The following is a 26,402-nucleotide window of genomic DNA, read 5'->3' as shown; positions in this document are numbered from 1 at the left end:
AAGAACTTCTCTACTTTTCTTATCACTGTTCAACATTAACTACTTACATTACTTTTTTGGAGAACATTTGACAGAAAATATATTAGTTTGTGGTGTCGTGAATGAAAGAAGAGGAAGAACGTACGACTCGTTTTTTTTACGAACGAAAAAAAAGACATTCAGTGCCAAGTCAGGACTATACGGAGTATAAACTATCAAATCGGTGTTTTGATGGCTCAAAAATGCAGTTGTTTCAGTCGATGTATAAGAGCTCGCATTGTCGTGATTAAGAGTGATCCCATTTCGGCAGTTGGCTTTTCTGCTTTCTGGAAAGACAACTGGCACATAAGTGGTTGTGTACTACTCAAAATTTTCTGTTCTGCGTTGTTCTAGTGGTATGGTTGCAACATGTCTAGTTTTTCCAAAAAACATTCAACCATTTGTTTGAAAGTGCTTCGTGCGCGATACAGTCGACTGCCGTTTAATTTCTAGCTCATACGCGTAAATCCACGATTTATTAATTGTCGAATTGTTCAAATGATATTCATAGATATAATTTTAAAATGCGTCTCTCCTAAATAATTGCTAAAGCAGCAAAGAAGGTGAAAACTTCAGGGTTTGAAATTAGACTCAAACGGACTCAGTATATTTATATATTTGATTCTATAACTTTATTTCCTTACAATAAAAAGATATTATTATAACCGCCGAACGTTCTATTCATTCTTTAAGAACTCCATTTCTATACAAAAACATGCTTGGGGAGCATTTTATTTTGATTGGAAGCTGGTGTCCATCACATGCCCTGCGGAGCAGTACGTGTGTACGCGTTAAACTTATAGTAATTAAATGAATACTTATAAGTCAACTTAAACTAACTTAAATCATTAAAGCTTTCGATCGATTATTTTTCAATATTTTCGGCGGGAATGAACATGAGAGAACCCCTCAATTATAAAAATTTATTAACAGTAAAAAGTATAAATAAATACAAGTAGATTAGCTTTTAAGGGGTATATTACACTCTTTTTTGAAACTGAACTTAATTTGACAACAAAAAATCTGCAAACGAAGAAGCACGTAAAATCATTGCACCATGACTATTTATGCATATTTACAGCTTCTTAGCTCTTATTTCTCCAACTTCTATACCTAATTAATACTATTATATTCAATTATATTTATTTTTTATGAGACCAGGAATTCAACTTTTTGTAATCTATTAATTTATAAAATTTAATTATACTATATTATATTGGTACATGGTATAACAGCTGAAACAATGACAGAATCTATTACACTGTATTGGTGATTGACACAGAATTGGTCGACGATATCACTCAAGAACCAACTTGACTTGAACTGGTTCATTTAAACTATGCACGCAAACCAAATCGATAAAAACATTTTCCTAGATTGACATAACCTTTTATTGTTCGCCACGGCGAAAAGTTTGTCTAGCGCTTTTTACCATAAAAAAATTGAACAACGGCTACGGAATCGTTTAAAATGTTGCAAAAGTATATTTTATCACGAACGCAAGTATTTGAGTGTCACCATCGCTGTTAATGACTATAGCATCGAAAAAGTTATACAAATAATGCTTGAAAATCGTCGTGGTGGCATCATAGCAATAAAAGTAAGAAATGTGCTGAAACCGAAAAACTTCGTCAAGGTCGGTAAGAAATCAAGATGATGCGCAACCGTGGTGTAGTTCCACAGAGACAAACGGCCAGTGAGGTATACCACTTCGCCGGTTTGAAGTGTATACATTCATGGATTTTTCATCACGATAATGCGAGGTAATTGTTCAGTTTTGGAGACCCTGGGATACGTAGATTATAGCTTTATTAAAGCTTTTATTTTTTCAAAATTGAATTATAGTATAAATTTCCGCCTATCTTGCTACTTGTTATAAGAGCTGATCGACGATACGATCTCTCGTAATTGTATGTTAGAATATTTTCAATACTTAACGAATTTGGTTGCTTAATAATTTTTGATTATTAAATTTTCGTTTATTTCTGTTCAAAACAAAACTAGTAAATTTACAAAAAGGCATACAAATATTCAGCATTGTTTAATATAAATGTACATATATATAAATAATATTTATTCAAAAAAAGAATTAAACATACATATATTTATTTTATTACTCCTTAAGTAATTCACATACAAGGTATATAAATAAATGGGTCCACCGCTTTCTAGACACCGCACACACACAAACATGCATATATAATATGATGGAATTGTTTGAAACTGCAGATAGCAAATAAAAATTTTGATATATATATATATATTTTTTTTTTTATTGGTTAGGGAAACTCCATACATAATGTATAGATCCATATTTTTACATACTTTTAAAATTTATATATTTACACAAAAGCTCATTCACGCACAGACGCACACAATCACAGAAGAAGCGGCAACCCCATTTCAACTGCTGTCTTCAATGTTCTTTATTTTCATTTTTATCAAATATTTTCTTAACTAATACAGAACTTTTCAATAATGCTAGTTAAGTACGTAAGATAGTTTGTAATTACGAAATACTAAAGAAACCCCCAATAAAAAAAGCTCTCACAATATGCTTTAAAAATAAAATATGTTTTAAAAATATTTCTACTTAGCGCTATTGAAATGTGTTTTTTTATACTATAGCATGTGGTGAATATATTTTATAATGATTATTGCGCTTTGGCAACAACGGAAAGTTTGATTTTTTCTTTTATATAAAAAAAAATGATTGAGAAATCGAAAGTTTTAGCAAAATTTATAATATTAGATATTTTCACCGCCAGTTAGGGTAATGATTGCTTATACTCCGAACACGAACTAATTGAAAATTTCATTCTTACCTTCTTTTTGAAATTACCAGGCTTTAACTAAATTGCTTTTCGGGCGAATTTCACTTCCTATATTACAATATAAAAATTCACCAAAAGTTTAAGTTGTTTTCTAAACTTCACCTGAACATCCGATAAATTCATCGTGATCATCAATAATGTATGTAAATATGTATGCATAACCCAACCCGTGCTCAAGTAGCCCCTACACCCTTAAACTTCACTTTTAATAATCATGGTGAAAAGTGGGTAGTTTTCACCACACCTATTCGGTTTTCGTCAATTTTATGTGATTATTATTCACATCGATTAAGTGCTTCATCTGATCGCCATGTGCCAGCAGTGAGTTTGTTGTCGGCTTGCAGCCCATGCCACCGGCAGCGGCGAGTAGTGCGCGCCCAGTGATCGAACCTTTCGTAAGACCCTTAGCATAGCCATTTGCATGACCATTCGCTGCGGCTGCTGCTGCTGCCGCCTTTCGCGTGTTGTATGTATTCCGATAGAATTTTCCGAACAGATACAAGAAGATTATGGTGTTGGCGAGAAATAAGAATGACAGCGCGCGTGGCATATTGCAACCCTTGGCAGCAACTATGATCATGTAGCCCGAGATGAGCACGAACTGAATGAGCTGAATGGTGGTCATGTATTTTTTCCACCAAAGGTATTTCTGGTATTGCGGACCCATGGCAGCAACCATATAATAGAAGTACATAATGATGTGTACGCCAGAGTTGAGTATGCCAATGATGACACCTTGCTCACCTATAGCAAAAAAAAAAATAAATAAATTAAGAGATTAATAATCCCTACTCGTTGAGTAAAGATCAGTTCACTTACCAGGCGCATACTTGAGGTAACCCCAAGAGAAGAGCGCAGTGATGGTGTGATGATAAACGTGCAGGAAAGAAACCTGATTTTGCTTTTTACGCAGCACAAAGAACGTAGTGTCGAGCAAATCGATGATCTTTGAGAAGAAATAGTACCAGGCGCCGGAGTAAAGCATCAAATTCTGTTCACGGTTGCGTACGATTTCGCATCTCTTCGAAAGAATCGAGGCGATGACGTTACTTTCTCTGATTGACTGTAAGAATAAAGGAAAAAATTAAGTGTAATATCAGGAAAGAAACTCAGTAAAAAAATATAATCGTAAAACATAAACATTGAAAACTCCGCAGATTTTGGATTTGAACTAAATAACTGCCAAAGAAGAATTGTAGGCAAAGGCAGATATTATTAATAATAAAAAAACTATCATACGACGGATACAAATAGATTACAATAGAATTTCCACAGACCACTATTTCAATTACAAGTTAATTCCACTAACGTCTAATTTGAAGTGTTTTTAAAGTCAAGAAAGTTCGCTTTATTTGATAGAGTGCTGTGCAGCGGAAAGCCATGTTTCTTTTTTGTTCACACTGTGAATAATTCAAACAAATGGCTATGCGGATTTTTGACAGTCCTTTGACCTTGGACGCGTTTATTTTTTGGTGGCTGTAAGCGTGGGAAATAAAACTCGATCAATCCTTGAAAGCATAATATTTCGCTTCTAATTGTTAATCGAAAATCCAAAAAACTTCTATTATAACATTTACTTTTACCAGAAGATGTTTATCATATTCTTTACAATATTTTTTTAATCAAAACCAAAAGGCAACAAGTGAAAGCGAAAAGCAAATAGTGACACTTTTAGTAATAGTGTAGATATATACATTTTTCATAACTAATACTTTATTGCAAAATATTTTTGAAATATTCAATACAATACTAGTTATTATTATAAAATCGACTAAATTTTTACATTTTTTTATTGTTATGTTTTTGATATGATGTATATATACAAGTATTATGTACTTACCGTGCGACACATCCACATGGAGTAGCAAACTTGAAATGCATTGTAGATGACCATGACTTTCTTAAGATCATATGGTTTACGATCACGCATATATGCGGGTCCAATTTTAAGAACGAAGAGCAAATAGAGTCCAACAATGGAAACTACCGGTCCTGGTGAGCTCATAAGAAACCAACTGTCCACCGTTTCATCTGTAGAGGAGGATTCAAAATCATCAATATATAATATTTTATATTGTCTAAAAATATTGAAATATAAAAAAAAACGGTAAAATAAATTTTTGAAATTAAAAATCATAAAGTTAATAATTTTAGTTTTGTTAAATTTTACTTTAAATAATCAGAGCACCTTGAATTGAATTGATTTTATTTTACTTTATTTTTCTTTTTTTTTTTAACAAAAACCAATCAAATATTTTTGCTTGTAATAAAAAAGAATTACATATAACTTCAGGTTATTTCAATTAAATTATTATTTAGTTTTATTTATCTCCCTGTTAATTAATTTTGTCACTTTTTAATTTTTTTATTTCATAATAAAATAATTTAATACTGGTTTTCATTTGCTTAATATAGTTTAATAAAAATGTGTGCACTTAAAATGGAATCGACTATAATAATAACTTTATTTTAATACTGATAACTAAATTTTGAAATTACTTAATTGTTTTCCAAATTTTGCATTAATGAAAGTTAATCTCAAATTTAATTTACGGTAACAATGCTTTTTAATCTCGTTTGACAGAAAATATATTTAAATGGCTGAATTACGATATATTTTTACCGTTAAGTAAAAAAAAATTTGCTTGTTATGCAGAATTTTTTATTATTTTAAAACCATAAATATTCTTATTATATATAAATATAGAATTTTTTCGACTAACTACAAAAAACCCAATTTTCACGACGCGCTAAGAATTTATCATTCTAAAAATGCATACGGATTTTATGCTCGTTTGATGCAAAGCTACTCACCAACACCCTTCGAAAGACCGGATATGCGTTCATTGAAAATTTTCATATAGGTCGCCATTTACGTTGTTGTATGTATGTGTCTCGTTCTATAAATGAAAAAATTAAACACTTCTTAAACATATGAATTAAGCAGAAAACACTTTTATGAATTAAACAACACGACACAGATAATATATTATTTAAATTAAGATGGATGAATCGAAACGCGCATGAAATTTTAATGTAACTGCAGTTAATGTTTATGAACATGTATCAAAGTTAAATTATTAAAAATTATTTATTATACTTTTTCGCAATCTATATGAATATTTGGAATTTTTAGCGCTGCGGCCGAGCTGTTAGTACTGCACCGCACGAAAGCATTCACAATTCTAACAGCGAATGCTTGAATTAGTCCGTGCTAAGCGTTTTCTAGCTTACAAACAGACAGACATGTACAACGTCTGTGTGTGTATGTTTATATAAGCATATACAATATATACAAGTAAATTTATGCGTCAAAATATCAAAACCATAGTTAAAATAAGAATAAGAATTCGAAAGTCTGTGCTTTGAATATTGAATTAGATTTTAGAAACGAGCGAGCTGCTCGGCAACTAGTTTGCAAATCAGATTCTTACAGACAAGTATGTATTTATGCAGACTCGAAATGAAGCATAAAAAATATCTTTTATCTAATATAGTAAGTCACATTTGCCGACACATGTGAGCAATATTGAACGGTCCACCCTGGTTAATTATGTACAATTTTCGCTGAGTTTATATTTAACATTTTTATGATAATTTCAAACAATTTCTTGCAGAACTCGGCTTATGTCGTCTCTTGTGGACCTAAAGTAACATAAATTTGCTCATGAATGAAATTCGTACCCATTTCGTATAAATTTTTAAGATTAAGGATCTCGTGTATAGAACTGAAAGGTTTTATTGCAGTATAGTAACACGTTTTGGATGTAACCGTCAATTTCATATGCAAACACTTATAAATTTTCAATATCTTAATTTTTTTTATATAAATATTTTATATTTTTGACAAAAAGAAAGATGAGAAATTCATTTTGTCTCAATGATTGATTGCAACTAATTTTTCCTTACTTAAGAAAGGCATTTGGAAACGTTCTGCTCTGAAAATTGGTAAGGTTTTCAAGAATTGAGCTAAATTAGACAGCTAGCAAATATATAAACAACAATTTATCATTTCTGTTGCCGTAGAATGATATGGGCTACCGAATTCTCAGAGAGGCAACGACAAGTTTTTAATTTTGTGTGCGTTTTAACGAATTAATTTACTACTCGTGGCTATAGGGCTTATATAAAGTGTCCTTACATCTCATATTGTTCAGAACATCTGTTAAAACCTTTAAAGAAGATTTGAAGTCCATATAAAGTATCAGTATTCTTGATCACGTCAAACATGTTTAAATTTGAAAAATATCTTTAAAGCAAAAAGTGGTTCGAGGAAAACCTTTAATGATTATTAAATCACAGAACAGTTTACAGTGATCAGATCACTAGCCGACAACTCAACCGAGCAAGTCAACTGAGTAAAGAAATTAAATATCTGCCTTTTATATAGTGGCTTATCTTATGAAGATATGCCAAAATCGTTGTAGAAGATATAAAAGCGACATATAAGCACACTAACTCAGGTAAAACTGTTGTTTTCACGTGGAGACTTAATTTTAAGGAATTCAGGAACTGTCTTGAAAATAAGGACGATCAATTAACTCAATGAAAATTAATTAAAATAATTACAAGGAATATTTTAATTATTGAAAAAGTGGCTACAGAAATTAGCTACATTTCTAAAAACGTGTAAGGTTGCTTCTGGGAGCTTTACAGATCAGTAAAGTGCAAGATGTTTCCCCGATCGACCGATCGTAAGCTCATATAGTTTGAGTACAATGTAAGATGAGCCCGAAGAGTCTTACCGATTTAATCAAGCCTAAAATAGAAAAGGGGAATTCATTGAGAGAAAGTTAGCAGGAGATGAATATGTTGCACAAATTAATGTGTAAGAAAGTAGTTCCAGCTCATCTTCTTTCCGCCAATATTAATAAATCCCCGTCGCATATGCTTACATCATATATTTAACAAACAACTTTGACAAATTAGTTCGTTAGGTCATCATCCACGTGACTCAAAAACCAATTTGAATTAAGCTTTTTTCCTTATTTATTATATTTACTTTTATATTGATATTTATGAGTCAGCCAGAAGTGCAATTTCTAATTAAGGTAATGAGTTTTCTAAATTACTGCTAGAAATATTTTATATAACTTTTTAGTAAAACATAGAATTTTCGGAAAATTCAGCGGTTTTTAGTACTTAAATTTAGTGTGATTCAAAACAATTAACAAATGATCTTAATATATTTATAAATATAACAGCTGTTTACAATATTATTTAATTTTTGTAAACCTAAGTCGAGTTCAGGAAGCTGTAAATTAATTTATTTTTAATTGATGTAAGTAAATTAATATGTTTTTCAAAAAATTTATCTCTTTTGATCAATTATTTTCATAGAAAAACCAAATCACCAAATGCGAAGTTCCCACGGCGACACTGCATTTGGTAAGAAGACTGACTATAAAAGCACATTAGCCGCCAAAGTAATGCAGCTTTGTAAATAAGCATCACTTGTATAATTAATAAACACTTGCGACAACAACAACAATAGTAATAATTACCAACGTTTATTACACCCGATACGGGAGTTCAATGACAAATTTTGGTTAATGCCACCGCAAAATGGCAAAAAAAAAAGCACAGACACACATACGAAAGTTTGCAATGTTCTAGCATGCTTGGAAGTTTTTCTGCCATACAATAATTTCGAGACGAACTGCCATTTCTGTAATAGCTTAGAACTTGGCATTCAACGAGCTGAGCACGTTCATTGAATGGCACTCAACAGCTGTTGGATGTTTGCTCGTTTGACTCGAGCGCGGCCTTGTGCGGCAAATTATTGGTGAATTTAGCAAAGAACCTCACCTCGTGCAATGCCACACCAACACCAGTCAGCACGTGTGTGCTATAGCACACATGCCCGTGCACATATGCAATTGCTACCGTCGAGTGCTGAAAATTGCATAGCAATAAGTGCTTGCGGCTAAAATATGCAACAACAACAAATCGTCTCTACATGTGGCAATAAGTTAAAATGGAAAATTATTAAATGAAATACAATTAAAAAAACTACCAACAACAAATTGCTACTTGGACAAAAATTCACAAGATCGAAGTCAAGGCGTACGACTTTTTCTCATTGAAATTTTTAATCGCTTTAAGTTTTTGTTATTAGAAAACATAAAACAAATTGCAATAGCATGCACCGGCGTAGTTTCATCAAATTGCATGCTGGTATGCAGTAGCAGACTGGTATGGCATTAGCCCTGTAGGACTGGCAAGAGGAAACGCAAGATTTGCTATGATATATAATGTATAAGCTCTAGATGAACGGTCAGGCGTAACCAAAATTAGCAAAACTACTAATAATATAATGCAATAGTGGAAGGTTGCACCCTGTTTAAAAATTAAAACCAAAAACTCTATAAAACATAAATTAGACTTTTTAAATGAGTGTTGTCACCTGCTTAAAACTTGTATTTCAGTAAAAAAGGATAAGATAAAGTAGTAATGTGTTTATGTACATTAATCTAAAAGATACGAAAATATAATTTTAAGTAGAGTTTAACATATTTATCGCAATAAACTTATAAAACAACTATATATTAAATAACGAATTAAGCGGCTTGAGCAACATTTTTTTATTGTGAGATATTTGGAAAGCGATTGCAACATGTCTGAAACTTTTATCTCAAATACCAATTCCAACCCAATAAGATGGACAGTATACATAATTTGTTAGTATGTGTGGAACAAACTAAAATGTTTACAGAAGATTTATAGTTGAAAATTTAATATAATTAAATTGATAAAATAAATGAATATTATATTGTGAGTACATTTCTTTTATTTTGAAATGTTTCAATAAGCATTGCCACATTTTTGCAAATTTTAATTGTTATAATATACTTAATATCATAATAACGACATGGAATAAAAGATTTTTCAGACATTTTTGATGTGCTAAGAAATATTTTCAGTAGGATCAGTAGTAAAGATAAATACATATTTGCAATACAGTTATCATGCAATCATGGTACTCAAATAGGATAGCCGAAATAATGATTAAAATATGTTTTACTTATCTTAAAAATTTGATTGCGATAATTAGGACAGTAAATTTTTGCCTCTTCTTATGAATACTTTACAGCAAGCCTCAAGGAATTTTGTTTCTGTCGCGTGCCGCTTAACACACAACCTGTTCTTTATTGTAGGAATAATAATTAACCGTTCATAAATTTATACCTCTTAGTTATAAGTAAATTAGCACTACAGCCTCATTAATCAATTAGCTATTTTAGCAGCAAGTCTATATATTTATAGCTACTTCTAACCTGATTGAGCACTTCGTTACAATATTCTATATATTCATAACTTTTTGGCAGTAAATATATGTGGCTATGAACTTTGCTTTAAATCTAAAAACTATGTCTCATAAATATTTAATGAAACTGCAAAAAACCAGCCTATTATCGGTTCAAATTAAACTAGTTCGACTATCGAGGCAAATGTAAATGAATCTGCCGATCGCTGTCTTTATCACTGTCATGATAACCTTCGTAATTAAATTTTCTTTTTTCTAGTTTTTTTTTTAGCTTGAAAACAGAAAGCTAAAGTCATTAAATAGAACTTAAAAGTTTCGGCTTTTATTACGGAACTTCAACCACCCTAGCAGCTCCAATACAGACGTAACTATGTAAATAAAAACCACACTTATGTGTAAATACATAAATAAAGCCAATGCAAATTGGACGGCTGCCAACAGCGTACGCACTTCTTGCGCTTAAGGTCAGCGGGCGGCTCAAACACGTTTCACCGTCACCACTTTGTGAACTTACTCACTCGGGCAACGGTCGTTAGGCTTAGAATATGCCAACCAGCACTTTAGTTCACTAAGAATACACTTTACCATACAGTTAGCGGTGTGTGCTTAGGGAGTGAATGTTTATGACTAAATAACAGTGTATACCAATAAGTTCCCAGCAATTGGTGCGTTGGTTAGCTTCTTAGCGGTGCCTTTAGGTAATGTTTAACAATTTTCGTAAGTGGCTAAGGAAGTTCGAGTTCATTGTTCGTTTCGGTTTCATTGAGACAGACGACCATTTGCGGATTACTAAACAAATGACGTCACTTTACGTCGGAAATCGGAAGTGATGAAGAGCTGCTTTGTTAGCATAATATATAGATTATGTTAATTACTTATAGGTTCCGCCTATTATTAGGAAATTTGAAAGACACATATTGTATATTTGTAATAGATTGTACTTTTGTTCTAAAAACAGGAAAATTTAAAGTAACTGTAAACAAATAAACAAATAGATAAATAACCATGAATAAATTATCAAAGTATTTCCATGTTGATACAGGGCTTAAGTGATCAGCTTAGAACAATTAAAAGTGCTTATAAAAAAGGCTAAAGAAGCCACTGTATCTAGTGCACATATTCGGATAGTCATTTAATATCTGTTAATACAAGTATACAAAAGTAATTTATTTATTCTACATTAATAATTCGATCTAGCCTGTCCATCTATATATTCTATATTACAAAAAAAAAAAGATAATGTAAATAATTATTCTAGAAAACATATTACCAAATATAGAGAGGTAAGAAAAAATCGTCTAAGAGCTTGGAACTTTATTTGCGAGAGGGATTTCCATTTCAGCACAAATTCTTATTTCGTTTCATTAGTTAATTACTATTTTATTTTTACTTGCTAAACCTTAAAGCAAATAGGTAAGAAAGTACTTACTTTGTGGAAAGTTGTATAATAAATAATCTCGCAAATTTTAAGGAAACTCGTCGAACTTCTTGATATATCAAATTTTGTTTACAAAAAATTATTACTTCGAAAATAAATACGAGTATTCGTTGATAATATTAATTAATATTTATGATTAAAAATAAAATTTTCAATTTTAAATATTGATTTTGGAGTTTTAATCCTAATATTTTGAATTAAATTAAATTTTTTAATTTTCAATGCAATATATTTTTAATATTTAATTCAATATGTTTGGGATTAAAAATTCAAAATTTTGAATTTTGCTTTTTAATTGAATTTTAAAAATTTAATGGTCAAACCCTAACATGTTGGATTAAAAATGTAAATCATTTGAAAATGTAAGTTTGTCTACCAATGCTATTATTGTGATGACGGCTCTATGCAAGCTCTAGTTCAAAACAGTAGAACACAAACGCGAAAAATATTAATTTCTAAAACAATTTCTTTTTAATTTTTTTTTCAAATTTTTAAGCTTAGGATTAAAATTTTTTATATTTTTCAATCCGGTATTTAAGATTAAAAGTTAAAAATAAATAAAAATTAATTTTTAATTCGGTTTTTGGTTAATTCAATTATTAATCATTAATTAATATTAATGTATTGTTCGCAACCCTGGTGTGATATCCCATTAGGATATCTAAGTAAGACATCTACTTTGATAGCTGCCGGACAGATAGAAATCAGCATATTTGGTTACACACAAGATATTAACTGCTATATCTGGTTTATGTCCCATTACCAGAAAGTATATTTAGTTATATATTCGGGAGAGAGGCAGAAAAATTTAAACGAGAGTTGCCATTCGACTGAAATACATTTTTGTAATATCTTTTTTTGCTCTTTTTTAAAATGCTGTGTTTCTAATTACTTTTCATTTGTTGTCTTATTCGTCGAAGACTCATAAATTTTTGAGAAATTCATAACAATAATGTTTTTCTTTAGAAAATGCTCTAAATTAATAATAACACTACTCATTGCAGAATTTGAGTAATCTCTGCAATGATCCAACTTTTTTGAAATATCACCTCAAGCTTGACTAAACATTATGTTATGCTAAATTTCTTCGTTTAGGTGATACAAAGAACCGTAAGAGTAACTAAAGTAATAATGAAAAAAATTGAAAAAACATAATTTTTAAAACACCCAGCCACTACTACTGGTTCCATTATATATCGATTTCGTTGCGAAAATTGGGTACTAAAGTTCAATATTTACAGTCATAAATTCTGAAAACTTCTTTAGCATACTAATAAATTGCAGAAACACCCACAAAAATAAACCATAAAACTGAAGAATGTCAGACTGTGATTTCCACATGAGTCATTAAACCGAGCTCATATCAATTAATTCTACGCGAAATATATTTAAAATGTTGCAAATATATTTTATCACGCAGCAAAGTTTTAGCATGCGCATTTACAAAAGACTTAAGCAGCGAACTCGCACCTGAAGGATAGCACCAATGTGATGTATGAAGTGTATAAACTTCCTAGTGTTATTACTCATTGCTGTGCGTTAAATAAGCAGATTCAATAATAAGAAAACAATATGTAATGACCCCTTGTATGAATTTTCTACAAGCAAATAACAAGTACTCGTAAGTGTCACAATTTGTGTTCTCAAACAAATAAAATTAATTGCCTTTTAATTTGCGCAAATATTGTCAACTGAACGGTTGTAGTTTAACGCTTAATAAAATATGTGAGAGTGCAAAAATAAATATTTCCCTTGGTTTGTGCGTGTGCGCGTAAGTGAATTAGCATGCACAAAGTGCATCAGCGGCAAAGTAATGATTGATATCATTAGAAATTTGCATGCGTTGCGTAAAACAGCACCCGCAGACGCGCTGCCTGCTCAATGGCTTTCTCAGAGCTAGGAAAGCCAATATGAGCAAAAGGATTCCTCTATGTGCTTAACATACAAACTATTTTTGGAAAATAGTCAGGAAATCATAGCTACTGCATATTTTCAGTATGTGGAGACGCGCTGTCAAAGCATAGGCCTTCAAGGAATTTCATTTAAGGATCAACAACTTTTATTTGCATATCGCCTATAACAACATAGGGTTATGTGACGCAGTCAGCGCGTGTGTTCAGCATTTTCAATGTAAAATAGAAACTCAGCACTTTCATATGCGAGTATGGGTGGGTATAAGCAGTTTTTTATTATTACAACAAGTGCAAGCATTGTAGATATGAGTTTTATTTATTTTTAAAAGCGCCGTCACGCACATCTCACGCTTAGAATAACTAATTAGGAATTTTTGCGTAGCCACATTCTGCATATACTTACAAATATAAATGTAAATAATTGTGTGTGTTCTTGTAAAAGTGCGCGTATTTGTGTAAAAAATAGTACACGGAAGTTAACTAGTGGACAAGTAAGCTAAAAGAGTGGCAAACAAAAACAAAATTGCTTTAATTTTGTTCGTCACAATTTTGCTGAAGAGCAAAAAACCCCGAAAATTAAAACAAGTAAGCAAATTCTAAGTTCGGGTGTAACCGAACATTTTGTACTGTTGGTAAAATTTTATATTAAAGGAAGTATTGATCCGATTCAACTCATTTTTTACACAAAAACATACTATTATAGAGAGTTTCATTTATTTATTTTATTATATGAATTTCAATTATATATCTTACACATTGACCGAAATTATCTAGAGGCATGAACAATTTTAGTTCGATTTAGAGAATTTTTTGGCACAAAGTGGCACACTTTAAGTGAAGTAAGGAAGTGAAAGAATCAGATGGAATTTAAAATAGTGTTATATGGGGAATAGGCGTGGTTGTAACCCGATTTCGCACTATAACATAGGAATATAAGGAGAATGTTATATACCAAATTTGTTTTGAATCGGTTAGATTCCAAAATATGGGTTTTCACCTAAAAGTGAGCGGCTTTTAAGTCGTTTCCTATAAAGTTATTTCATACCATCCCAGAGATACAATTTAATGTCTCTGGCGTGTTTAGTGGTAAATCAAGCACTTTTACTATTGTAATTTTTAAAAGTACCGTTGTATGGAGGGTTTCACAAGGTCGATAGAGGTTCTAAAACATTTGTTCTCAGTGAATTTTGTTATTATAACTGTAGCGGTTTAGGAGATATGTACATTAAATCTATTAGGGGGCGGGACCACGCCCACTTTTTAAAAACATTTTAAACTGCAGATGCCCCTTTTTAATGTGATCCTGTGTACCAAATAACATTGATTGTATCTTATTGTGGAGCTTAGTTATGGCAACTTATTTGTTTTTCGTCGTTCTCGTCTCTTCATCCTGATCATTTATAAATATATAATCCTTTATCTAACTCGATTAGTTTTTGATGATTTAAAACTTTTATACTCTGTAGCAACAGGTTGCAAGAGTATAAAAATATAATTTGTTTATATACCACACCACTTTGACACTTTGTTTCATTTGAATTATTTTTTAAGCTATTGCATTTCGCAACGGAAATGAATTTGTACTTTGTCGATCACAAAGTATGCGCCAAATGTTAATTAAAATAAAAAAAAATTGTTCAATATTCAGGGTCATAATATTATTAACATTATAATTACTTTGGTAAATAGCTACCCACCTTTTGGAACAGTATCTCGTTTGACTTAAACAATACAATTGAAATTAGGTATTTCAATCGGATTATCAATGATAGTAAATTTTCACTTATCTTGGCTGGCAATTTCAATATCAAATTCGCTGATAAAATATCAGAGCGGTCTTTTCTTTTCTTTTGGAAAAATTTAATTTGAAAATGAATAATGATCCATATGAATCCACAACAAAATATGCGATCACCATTGACGCGGTATTTTCCAGATATTTAGAGCATATCAAGTCTCAAACCTATGTTGCTTATTTCAGTTACCATAAACCTATAGTTTCAATGATAAAAATTTCTGAATAACCTACATGTATTGTAAGGTAATAAAAATATTGTATTTTAAACAATATTAACTTCTTATTTATTGAATAAAAGAAAAAAAATTGTTTTCTTACCGATCACCACGCTCAAAAAGTGTAGCTTGAACTAATATTAAAGAAAAAACTTCAATATCAACTAATATCAAAGAAAGAAATAAATACTGCATAAACAATAAATAAATAATTATTATTGCATAAGTTGACAAAAATTGCTATGCTTTTTTTTCATTCATATTCTGCGCTAGCTTTCTTTTTTAGTTTCATTTGCAGGCGTGTTCATTAATTAATTATAAATGCTAAATGTTAATGTCTAATTTAAATATTATTGGCGCGCGTAAGGCACATGTCACCGGTTGGTTCGTTTTATATATTGCGTCAATATATTTGCACAGTTCGTGATTTTTTTTTTTAAATCGCAAAAATTAAGAAAAGAATGTGCATAAATTAAAATAAGCACAAATTATACACCGTAGCGTTCTTTTGTTTCCTACATCTTTGATAATTTTCGAAAGTTATATAATTGGCACACAATCTCTGCCTCTCTATTGTCAAGTAGCACATTAAATTTCACATAAAGCTATACTCACTTACGTATATAAATTGATATACAAAAACTAGTTGACAACAATAAACTTCAGCAATTACAATAATATTTTAATATTCATTGCCAATGCAGAAGTTGAACGGCCATTTAATATACCAAGACGATTTAAAAGTGACAAAGAAGAGGAGGGATAGAAAGAAGAAGTTTTTATACCCTGAACTGGGTACATTAAGTTTGTCATGAAGTTTGTAACACCTAGATGAATCGATTAAATATCTGTCTTTTTACCTGCTTTTATGTACTATCCTCTTAGTTATTGAGATATCGATCTGAAAATTATTTAAATATAGCTGCTCATTTGTCAGAAACGTCGATACCAAACCACGATAGCATACAGCTATCATACAAACTCACCGTTCCAAATCAAGATGTTGTATGGAAAACATTTTTATCTGGCACAACTTATTGCCCAAACCAACGGTGTAATCTCCGCACAAATTTTTTAGATCGGACGAATATAGAATATAGCTGTCATACGGTCAATGATGATTGACAAGTTGTCTTCACACAATTTGGTACAGCAGAAGTTAACGTTTTTTCTTGTCCCCCAAACACCGAATGTGTTTTATTGTTAATTACCAAAACATACCTTTGATAACTCCTCACATTGAAGTACAGAAGTACACAACAAGAACCACATAATGATATACCATATGTATGTATTTCGCTACACCGTACAACAAATTGTCATTGAATTGTGGTCGCATGCACAGCATCTCACAAAAACACGACACCTAAAAGCTTTGAGATCTCTTTGCCACTTTGGTGTTGCACTTATCTGCCATCTGTTTGGGTAATTTGTGGCAACATTGAAAATGCGTTAACTACATAATTTTGCCTTTTTTTTAAACACTATACTGTATTGTTCTTCAATTTTAATTACAAGAAAAAGCGCAAATGGTCGTGTATCATTTTAATTGCATGGAAAAAATTCTCTAATTGGTTGCTTGTGCCGTGGGATATATAGTATATATAATATAGCCTTTTGTTATTCTTAAAACCCCACACAAATTAGCTTTGTTTGCTTGGGTGTGCTAATAAATGATTTTATGAATTATCTGTATGCTTTAACGCTGCCCTCATAATGACTCAGGAAAGCTTAAATTTAACAAAAAACTACGGCTATTTAGTGCCTTTATTTTGTATATAAGTAACACTAATTTTCTAAAGAAAGAGGATTAACATCTTAATGATTAAAGTCTAATTTGATAATTTGATACTTACAGGACTGATCCAATTTTAATTAGTTCCACAAAGAAGTATTTTCTTACTTGAGAAGAAAAGTTGAAAAACTAACGCACTGAGTCGCTTTCGTTATGCCTGTCTGACGGTTCTTTTCTCCCCAAGAAGCTGCTCGTTAAACGGAACCGGTCATATTGGATCTTTATAGGATATAGCAACAGTATAAACTGATCGATCGAAATTAATTCATTTTATGGAAAATTTATTATTTGACAAGATAGTTTCACAAAATTTGGCATGTATTATTGCCCACGGTAAACCCTTGGGCGGTTACGTTTTAATATTTAGTTATACATATAGTTGCTCTAAGGTTTCACCTCTGCAGGTTCTTATAGCTAACGTTTATAATATTATTTTTCTTACTTTTCGAAATACAAATACTGATGACAACAAGGTACTTGGAAATTAATGGAAAAGTCGATAGGAAAGTCTCTTATTATTATTGTCAACGGTTCAGCAAGCGTTTTTTTTTAACTTGTTTTTTGAGAAATACGTTTAAGGTAAGGTTCGATGGGTTATGAATCTGACTTTATTCTGTTCATTTTGATAGTTCTAAATACGAATAATAATACCGAGCAAATAATTAGTCATATTAATATATAGACTTTGACAAATCTTGAACAGACTCTCAATTATTAAATAGTTAACAAATTTTATCTGGTCTGTGACAACTAGTTACTACCATACATACATTTTTAAAATACTACTACTTCTACCTTACCCAAACAGATATGTTTCTGCCAAGAACAGGTAAAACCGTTGTTAATGTGGCCCTACAATTCAGTCAATTATTAAACAAAACATTTAAACCTACACATATAACCTGAGAACAACTTAGTACATTAATGAAAGTTCAACTGTACTGTAAGTATATTTGTATGTGCAAACTGCATTATGACACTATTCCCTCTATACTAAAACAAATTTACTTAACAACAAAACCATTCATAACATTTTATATACAAAATACTAGCAATAGGTAAATATAATAGAGTATTCTTAAATATTAAGTGCACTTAAAAGTGTGAATATTTTCACTTATTACAGATGCATCATACTTATAAGCTTGTAAATATGTAAAATATAATAGTATTTATTTAGGCATTGACTAATCATAGGCTTGAGAATACTGCTGGCACTACCGTCAAACGTTAATTTTCACTAAAAGGTGCAAAATTCAAATAAAGTAGAGACATACTTACATACATGCCATATGTATGTAAATTTATATTTGAGTATGTATATGACAATTTGTAGTAACAAATTTCCATTTACAGTTAGCTAGTATGCACTCTTTCGCTGCCATTTATTGTATAGTTGAAAATTGTTGACACTTTATTAATATATTGACACTTTTATTGTGTAAACTTGGACTTAACATGTATGTAAATATTTAAATGATTTTCTATAATGAAATGTCAAAGTAGTATTTGTTTGGCAATGGCTGACATATTATGGATCCTATTTTTTATACCCTGAACAGGGTATTGTAAGTTTCCCACGAAGTTCGTAACACCCGTTGGAACCCCTATTAAATATATATATAAACAATCAGCATGATGAGCTGAGTTGATTTGCTGTTTGTCTGCTTGTATATATACGATCTAGTGCCTCATTTTTTGAGATATCGATCTGAAATTTAGCACTTGACGTTTACTCACCAGGAAGCTCATTTGTCAGAATAACCGATATCGGTTATTTTTTTAATTATACGAGATATCTCCACGAAATTTGGCATTTGCTAGTGTATAAGACAATAATGAAATCCCCGAAGAAATTTTTCAGATCGCACCACTATAACATATAACAATCGGAATCAAGTGCTTTTATAGAAAACTTTTTCATCTATATAACATTCAGATCGTATCACAGCATATAGCTGCAAATTTCTTCTTAGGAATCTTTTATATTTGTAAATGGTATTATAGCTTCGGTGCAACCGAAATTTACGTGTTTTCTTGGTTTTGTGTAATTTACAACATAGTATATAATATATATGCATGTGTAGGTGTTTATATGTATGTTTCTGTGAAGTGTTAGCATGTTTTTATATTGTTGTCATACTTTTTAAATAAGTTTACACTTTTATTACTATGCAAATATTTCTTATAGACATACAGCTAACTATCAGACATCATGAATATCTGATGCAGCTATGTATGCATGTATGCTAAAGATGCAGTTGCCTATTTAGCAATCTCGAATTTACGGCACCCTGAGTTCCAAAATATTTTTCAGGGTGTTATTCGGTGTACCCAAAGTTATAGTCTTTTCTTGTTTCAGATAATATTGGTATTGGGTTTTGTTTTGGTGTATTGAATAAATAGTGAATTCTTCTTCTTGGGATGTGCATACAACCGTACTCTGAAAGAAATCCTAGTTTCAAGAATAAGGCGATGAAACCTGAATTTTTAGTTTGTGCTGTTCCTTCATCTTGCTTGAAAATCCTTTTCAGAACATGCATACGCAAAAGAAGAAAAACATAATTCAAAACATAACATTTAATGTCTAATTAATATAATTTTTATAAATAAATTTCATTTTCATCCAAAATCTAAAATTTAGGACCATAGTACAAAACGAAATCCCATGCTGATACTAAAATCATCCCGTAAACTTTGCTTTCGCAAAGCCTCTTAGCCCCTCAGCTTAACTGCTAGTATGCTCGTTTTTGCAAACAGTTTGTTTAGTAAATATCCGTCAATTATGCATGAAGCAGGCCGACAGCGTCATTCATTTAGCATTCTATTTTTTTTTTTACCTATTTTCTTTTCCTACTTTATAAAACATTTTTGGGTCTGTTTATTTGCGGCTAGTAAAGGCGCAACATCCGATCACCGATGACAATGCGACGAGCGTCAGCATCAACGTCAAAGTCAACAGCGTCGTCAGACTCGCTGAAATTGTGGCTGTCGTTGGCATTATTTATGTGTGAATCTTACAAAATTGTTTGCTATTTTCGAATGACACTAAAAGTCATTTCCCACAGCACTTAGACTGGCAAGAATACAATGTGAGCGAAAAAAAGTAAATAGAAAAGGAGCAAATTGAAATTATACGCGCTAAGACAATCATACACTTGTTAAATACCAAAAATATATACACGTGTAAAAGAAATAAAATTGCTGCAACTAAGAAATGTACGGAGTTTATTTAAGTTTTTCAAATTCCAAATTGCTTCTTCACTCAACACAACTCAACACGAAATACGTGACAAACCTTTAATTTTATTTCGTTTAATTTTTTTTTTCCTTCTTCTTACATAACACTCACACCTAATTGGCATAAAAATTCAATATGTGCTTACTTCCTCCGTCACCTTTCTTTGCATCGATTCGCTGACAGACTTGCTTTATATATCTTATTTCTTTCCAGACTTCACTTCATTTTAAATTCTAGTTCGATTTTGCTTCACTTCAATATACTGTTTCCCATTCGTACGTCAACTATTCGCCTTGTCTAGCCATTGCCATTGACTTTATATGTGAGCCAAGTTGCCCATAATCAGATGAGTAGCAATCAGCGCTCATCAACATAACCTTCTATCACATCGCACCTCACCGCATACTCTTCCCTCCGCTTCCACTGGTTAAAGTGTCGTTACTAGCGCCTGCACTCAACCCCCTCGCTTTACCCATTCATGGCTCAGTTATAGCTCATTAATTTACGTAAAGCATAATTTTATCAGTATGAAAAAAAATTAAATTAAAAAAACGATGGAAAAATAAAAATCAATAATGCAGGTACTTTAGCTATTTGCATTTAAGAATTAAGTCACATCTAAGTGCGGCGACAACCAAACTAGGCAAGCGGGAAATAATTTACATTAAATGCAAATTAATACTCCCATTTTTTTCATTCACATGTCAGGTAAAAAAAATAAAATACAACAGCAACAAAATGAATCAGATCATAAACTCTTTGAAAGAAAGAATCGCAGCAATGGCTGAAAAATTTTCTATTATAATTATTTTTTATGCAATTTTATATCTTAAAGAAAGCATTTGAAATTATAAACCACAATTTATAAACACAATAATAAGGTTCAAACGTTTTTGGCTTTTTGTTTAAAAAGTAAACAAACTAGTAAATGAAATGCAAAATTATGTATATAATAAAAAAAATATAAATGAAATGTATTTTGAAAATTGTTTATTTTGTCAAATGCTCCAATACATTATGAACGAGTGTAAGCATATGTCGCTCCAACAACCAACTGCTTGAATGTGTACTGGTACGAACGTTCCATCATCCATCTTTGCATAATCTAATGGTCTCATGATCCATAATGACAGCTAAAAGATTACTTTTGTGGTTTGTTGTAGTCGCTAAAAGCATTTTCCAAGTAATTTGTAAGAATGTTGCCGAATTGACAATCCTCGGACAAATGAAAGTCCGAGTCCGTCCCGATTACATAGACACAACTGACGTGAATTATGTGATATTTATGTGTAAAAACAAAATTTTCCACTCTTTGTCTTACAATACTTGAAAATAAGTTTTTTTCAGCTTTTTATTTGGAATATTTTTCGTTGAATAATTGCTATATAATACTTACATACAATACTGAGATTAATTCTTATGATTCCCTAATGGTGAAGTGAATTAAGCACCAAGATCGTATTATTTCAACTTTTATCGAAATCTCAGTCATAAAGTATAGTATGCAGAATCTTTCAAACAATGAAGTTAAATGTGCGTACAAGGCTAGACTCCGTAGAAAAAATTTTCAGATTGCTAGTCACACTACCCATAAGCTCTTTTACCATGGTATATTGGAACGTAATACCAATTTTAAATCATAGCAAAATCCCTCTTATTATATAAAAAATTATTATATTTGCTAATTAATAATTTTTTTTTATATTTTTTTTATATATATGAGCGAATCTGTACTATATGCATCGACAAGCCCGACTCCTTCTCCACTTTGCACTTTTATATACCATTTTGTTTTTCGTTTCAGTAAGTGTAGAAGCGAATATATTTATATTAAAATTCTAATTGATCGCTTTTAGCCTTAAAACAACAAGGTAGAGTAAGATAAGTAGAACCTGAAAAAAAAATCAGTTTTTAATCGTTTTGAGTCCCACCAAAGCTACGAAAGTTAATTTCACTCCAGAAAATCCGAAACGAAGAAACCTCGGGCTCGTCTCTCGTCGTATTTTTTTTTTTTTGTTTACTTGCTATTTAATGAATATAAATTCTACCGTGTACCATAGGAGTCATGCATCATAAATTAATATTCAAGTTCGGTCTCCTGCGTACCGCACCCAACACAGTCGTTTCAAGTAATCAGAACGGACGCGAAACTTTAACCAACCAAGGACTGCCAACAAAGTAGCATTTCAAATATTTTCGAATATTTTTTGCCACCAAAACCACAACAACAACAACCTTTTCTCTAATTTCTTCTTCCTTCTTCAAGAGTTTTTTGTGATAAGCCTCAAGTATAACTATCATTAATAAACTTTTTATTCTAAAAATATACACTAAACTTCCCAATGGTTAAAATTAAACAAATATTATATTTTCAATACTAGATTCAAGAGCATTTTGACATTACTTGCTTACGTCAAAGACCATTTAATTAGATGAAAAAATGTGTTTCTCAACCCTTCATTGATCATAACTTAGGCACTAGAGCTAAAACATTCACAAAAACAACAGGACCTTCAGCCCAGCAGTTTTTTTTTTAAATGTCGAAAATTCAACACAGCCTCAAATATTATTCCTTGCATATTTTAACACAACTGGATTTTAGTTTATTCAAATTACAGTTTTTTACGCACTGTTACGGATATGTAAGAGCATATAGGTATGTATGCTTGTATGTATGCCATTATACAAATTATAAAAAAAAAGATGATAAAATACTAAACCAAATCAAATTTTTAATTTCGAAACAACAACAAGTAGCAACAGCAAAGTCTCAAAAACTTCATAAAAGTAAATGTGCTTTAGTAATTATAACTTAATATATTTAATATGCATGTATATGTGTGTGTTTGTGCGTATTAGACATAAATAATCATTTACTTTAGGTTAAGGTCAACTAGAAAAAGCGAACGTTTAAGCAAGAAAAGAATTAGCAAAGTAAAAACACAAAGGAAAGAAATCAAAACAAAACGGCAATTACAGCTAAGAAAATATTGTGAAAAAATTAAGACCTACCAGAAGTTAAATATTTAGAATAAGATTAAAAGCATGTCAACTGTGCGCTAATTTGCTTGTTAGAGTCAAATAGCTGCAGTTATTAATTGCAACTTTGGTAAGCGACTTTCAAAAATAACATGCCACAATTTTGTTTTGACGTTGCGAACTAAAGTTGGTGTCAAGAAAAATCTGCATGAAATAATTTTTATTTTATAATATTTATTTTATTTTAATGATTCAAGTCCAAAGTCTCCAACAAATTAAAAGAAGAACCAGCGAAATATAATATATAGACGTTTGCTCGCAGCGAAGGCTTAGCGGCTTGATTTTAACAAAAGACTTTTGTAACGAACTTGTTTTGATTTTTTTTATTGATTTTAGCATGCAAAACTACATAAATTTCTTTAAAAAACTATGAAAAAATATTTAAAACGGATCTAAGAAATTATTAAATTACTTTTTTCATTTTTGCCAAAACGTAATATAGTTTTGCGCCAGAAAAAGGGAAACGTGTTTAAAATTTAAAATCAAATACATCATTTCACATCTACTTTTACATACAAAGAGAGAACCTTGCTGAAAATCAATCACAACTTAAAAACAAATCAATAAACAAAAAAAAAAAAAATACATGAAAAAGATGTTTAAAAAATACCAAAAAAAATTTACTCTTTCTTCTTTTGTTTTAATTTTGTTACAACTTTATTTAGTTAAGTGACGAACTTGTTTTGATTTTTTTATTGATTTTGGACTGCAAAACTAAATAAATGTCTTAAAAAAAATTAAGAAAAAAATATATAAAACGGATATAAGGGTTTATTTTTTTTTTCAATTTTGCTACAACATTTTGTGTCAGAAAATGTATAAACAATTTAAAATAATAGTTTAAAATCAAATACATCAGTTAACAACCACTTTTATATACATAACCCACATACACACAGAGATCCTTTCTAAAAAGGAATCATAACTCGACATTGAACATTCAATTTATTGCTTACATGCAAAAAATTGCGCTTACATTTTACAAAACGACAAACAATGAGCAAATAATGTAATGCTAAATACACAATGTTATTACATTTTTTTTTTTTGGAAGAACTTATATTCATACACCGTAATAATTTTTAACACTTCCGTACCTTTTATGCGAACCAAAATCAAAACACCGTCAAAAATTTCAGCCAAATTGGTAAACTGTCAGACTGTGACAATCACTGCCAAAATACACTGCTTTGCTCAATTTGCTCGTTGTGCACCCGATCAGCTGAGTGTCGTGTGCTTGAAGAATTATCGTCCGTGCGTAGCCACCACAATGTAATCGAAACTCACGTATTAGTAAAATAGCAAACAAACAATTTATTAGTATTTATAGGTATTATTCTCGAAACTCAAATCGGCCGTCGTTTACGGCCGCCAAGAAGACACTGACACCGTGTTCCATAACAGCAGGTGTATAAATAAACAAATTTACACACCGCGCACATTTGCACAGTCGAACGCAGTCAGGCGTGCCACACACACACACACACACACAACAAGCACATAATCAATGTTGAATGGTCCAACATTATTGTCGTAGCACACACACTCGCATTCGCGAACGCCTTAGCCTGTGCTTTTCGCTCGCATTCTCGCCTCCGAAACCGAGCGGCTCGCCGCTGTTGAGTCACCAGCAATTTAAGGACAATATCATTCTTCAACTATACTATACAAGTGTGTGCATGGTTATGTGTGTCGATTGCTTTACTCATCGCTAAGCTTCAAATCGAACATGTTCGATGCCGGCTCTACAATTGTTTGTTTTGCGGCGATCTTGCATTATTTCATTTGCCAAACGTGTGCAATTATGTCTTGCTCATTTGCGTTTGTCATTTGTTTAAGCTTTGTATTCTCAGTCAGTTTTGCATTTTAGCGCTGAAGTAGCACGAAAATAACAGAGAACAGTAAAAATGGTCAAGGTGGACGTAATGTAATGGGGTAACGCAGATGTTTTCCACAAAGTATTGTATTTGTTGATTTGCAAAGAAGTTAGCTTTATTTACCTGCTAGTTAAACTTAGCGCACTGTGCGGCTTTTACAGATTCAACTACAACCAAAAATAAAGTATAGAATCTAACTATTTAAACACTGATTTACATTGAGAAACTACTAAATATTTTAAATCATACAAATAAAACAGAAAAATATGAGAGCCACTCTAGTGCTGCCAAAGTATTTTTAATAGCATTGTAATATAAAGATTTTATATTAGAAGTTTCATTTAAACTTGATATTTTGTCATCAAATGAAAATGTGCAGTGATTTTTAAACTACTTTTAATGTTATATGTTTATACTGAGCAGGCAGAAAATTTTTTAAGAAAACTTTTATTTCGGCTGCGTCTAAGCTGTAATACCCATCAATGGTGCATTTCATGCCAACTTTATGTATAACTAATTCCGAAAACGCGACCGACCAATGATTTGCATCCAACAGAAAGCGTTTTGCTAGTTCTTTCTAGCCACGTTGTATGATATAAACAACCTTCAAACCGAATTCAGGTTACCTAAACGGTTAAAAAACGGTGACTTTAGCTGCGCCGTAGCTAGGTGCATTTCTTTTAGTAACTACTACATATATGACTACATCTCAAAAAGTAACCGGCCAACGGTTTGCATCCAACGGAAAATATTTTGCTAGTCACCAGGCTGTTTAATATAAACAATCTTCTAGTCGAATTAAAGTTAGTTAAAGATAATAGATTAATATTTATTCGTCTTTCCTCCACATACCTTAAGTCTTGAAGACATTCTGGAATATCAGGAAACTCCAACCCTTCCGATAGGCAGATATTTGTGATTTTATCTATTATTCTAATTAAGGAAACTTCGATGACAGGTAAAAAAC

The 26,402-nt window shown here is 31.3% G+C and overlaps 1 protein-coding gene across 2 annotated transcripts; it reads right to left on the bottom strand.

Annotated features, from left to right (window-relative positions):
* Positions 1-1,959: 1,959 nt before the first annotated feature.
* Positions 1,960-24,954, bottom strand: bond (james bond). Of its 2 annotated transcripts, none has more exons than XM_014234984.3 (5): positions 24,656-24,954; positions 5,667-5,752; positions 4,693-4,883; positions 3,672-3,915; positions 1,960-3,596 (listed from the first exon to the last, which is right to left on the bottom strand). In XM_014234984.3, the coding sequence occupies exons 2-5, from the start codon at positions 5,722-5,724 to the stop codon at positions 3,097-3,099; spliced, it is 993 nt and encodes a 330-aa protein (XP_014090459.1). In that variant the 5' UTR covers positions 5,725-5,752; positions 24,656-24,954; the 3' UTR covers positions 1,960-3,096. The 2 variants fall into 2 exon arrangements, with proteins under 2 accessions (XP_014090459.1, XP_036224644.1); XM_036368751.2 differs by lacking the exon at positions 24,656-24,954 and adding an exon at positions 5,953-6,052.
* Positions 24,955-26,402: the final 1,448 nt, after the last annotated feature.

Source organism: Bactrocera oleae, chromosome 2, assembly GCF_042242935.1.
Source record: "Bactrocera oleae isolate idBacOlea1 chromosome 2, idBacOlea1, whole genome shotgun sequence".
NCBI lineage: Eukaryota > Metazoa > Arthropoda > Insecta > Diptera > Tephritidae > Bactrocera > Bactrocera oleae.
This window is presented reverse-complemented; position numbering and strand designations above follow the sequence as displayed.

Coding starts and splice junctions, on each gene's coding strand:
- bond (XM_014234984.3), bottom strand. CDS start 5,724: ATGGCGACCTATATGAAAATTTTCAATGAACGCATATCCGGTCTTTCG. Junction 3,916..4,692: donor CCATGTGGATGTGTCGCACG/GTAAGTACATAA, acceptor TTATTCTTACAG/TCAATCAGAGAAAGTAACGT. Junction 3,597..3,671: donor TTACCTCAAGTATGCGCCTG/GTAAGTGAACTG, acceptor TTTTTGCTATAG/GTGAGCAAGGTGTCATCATT.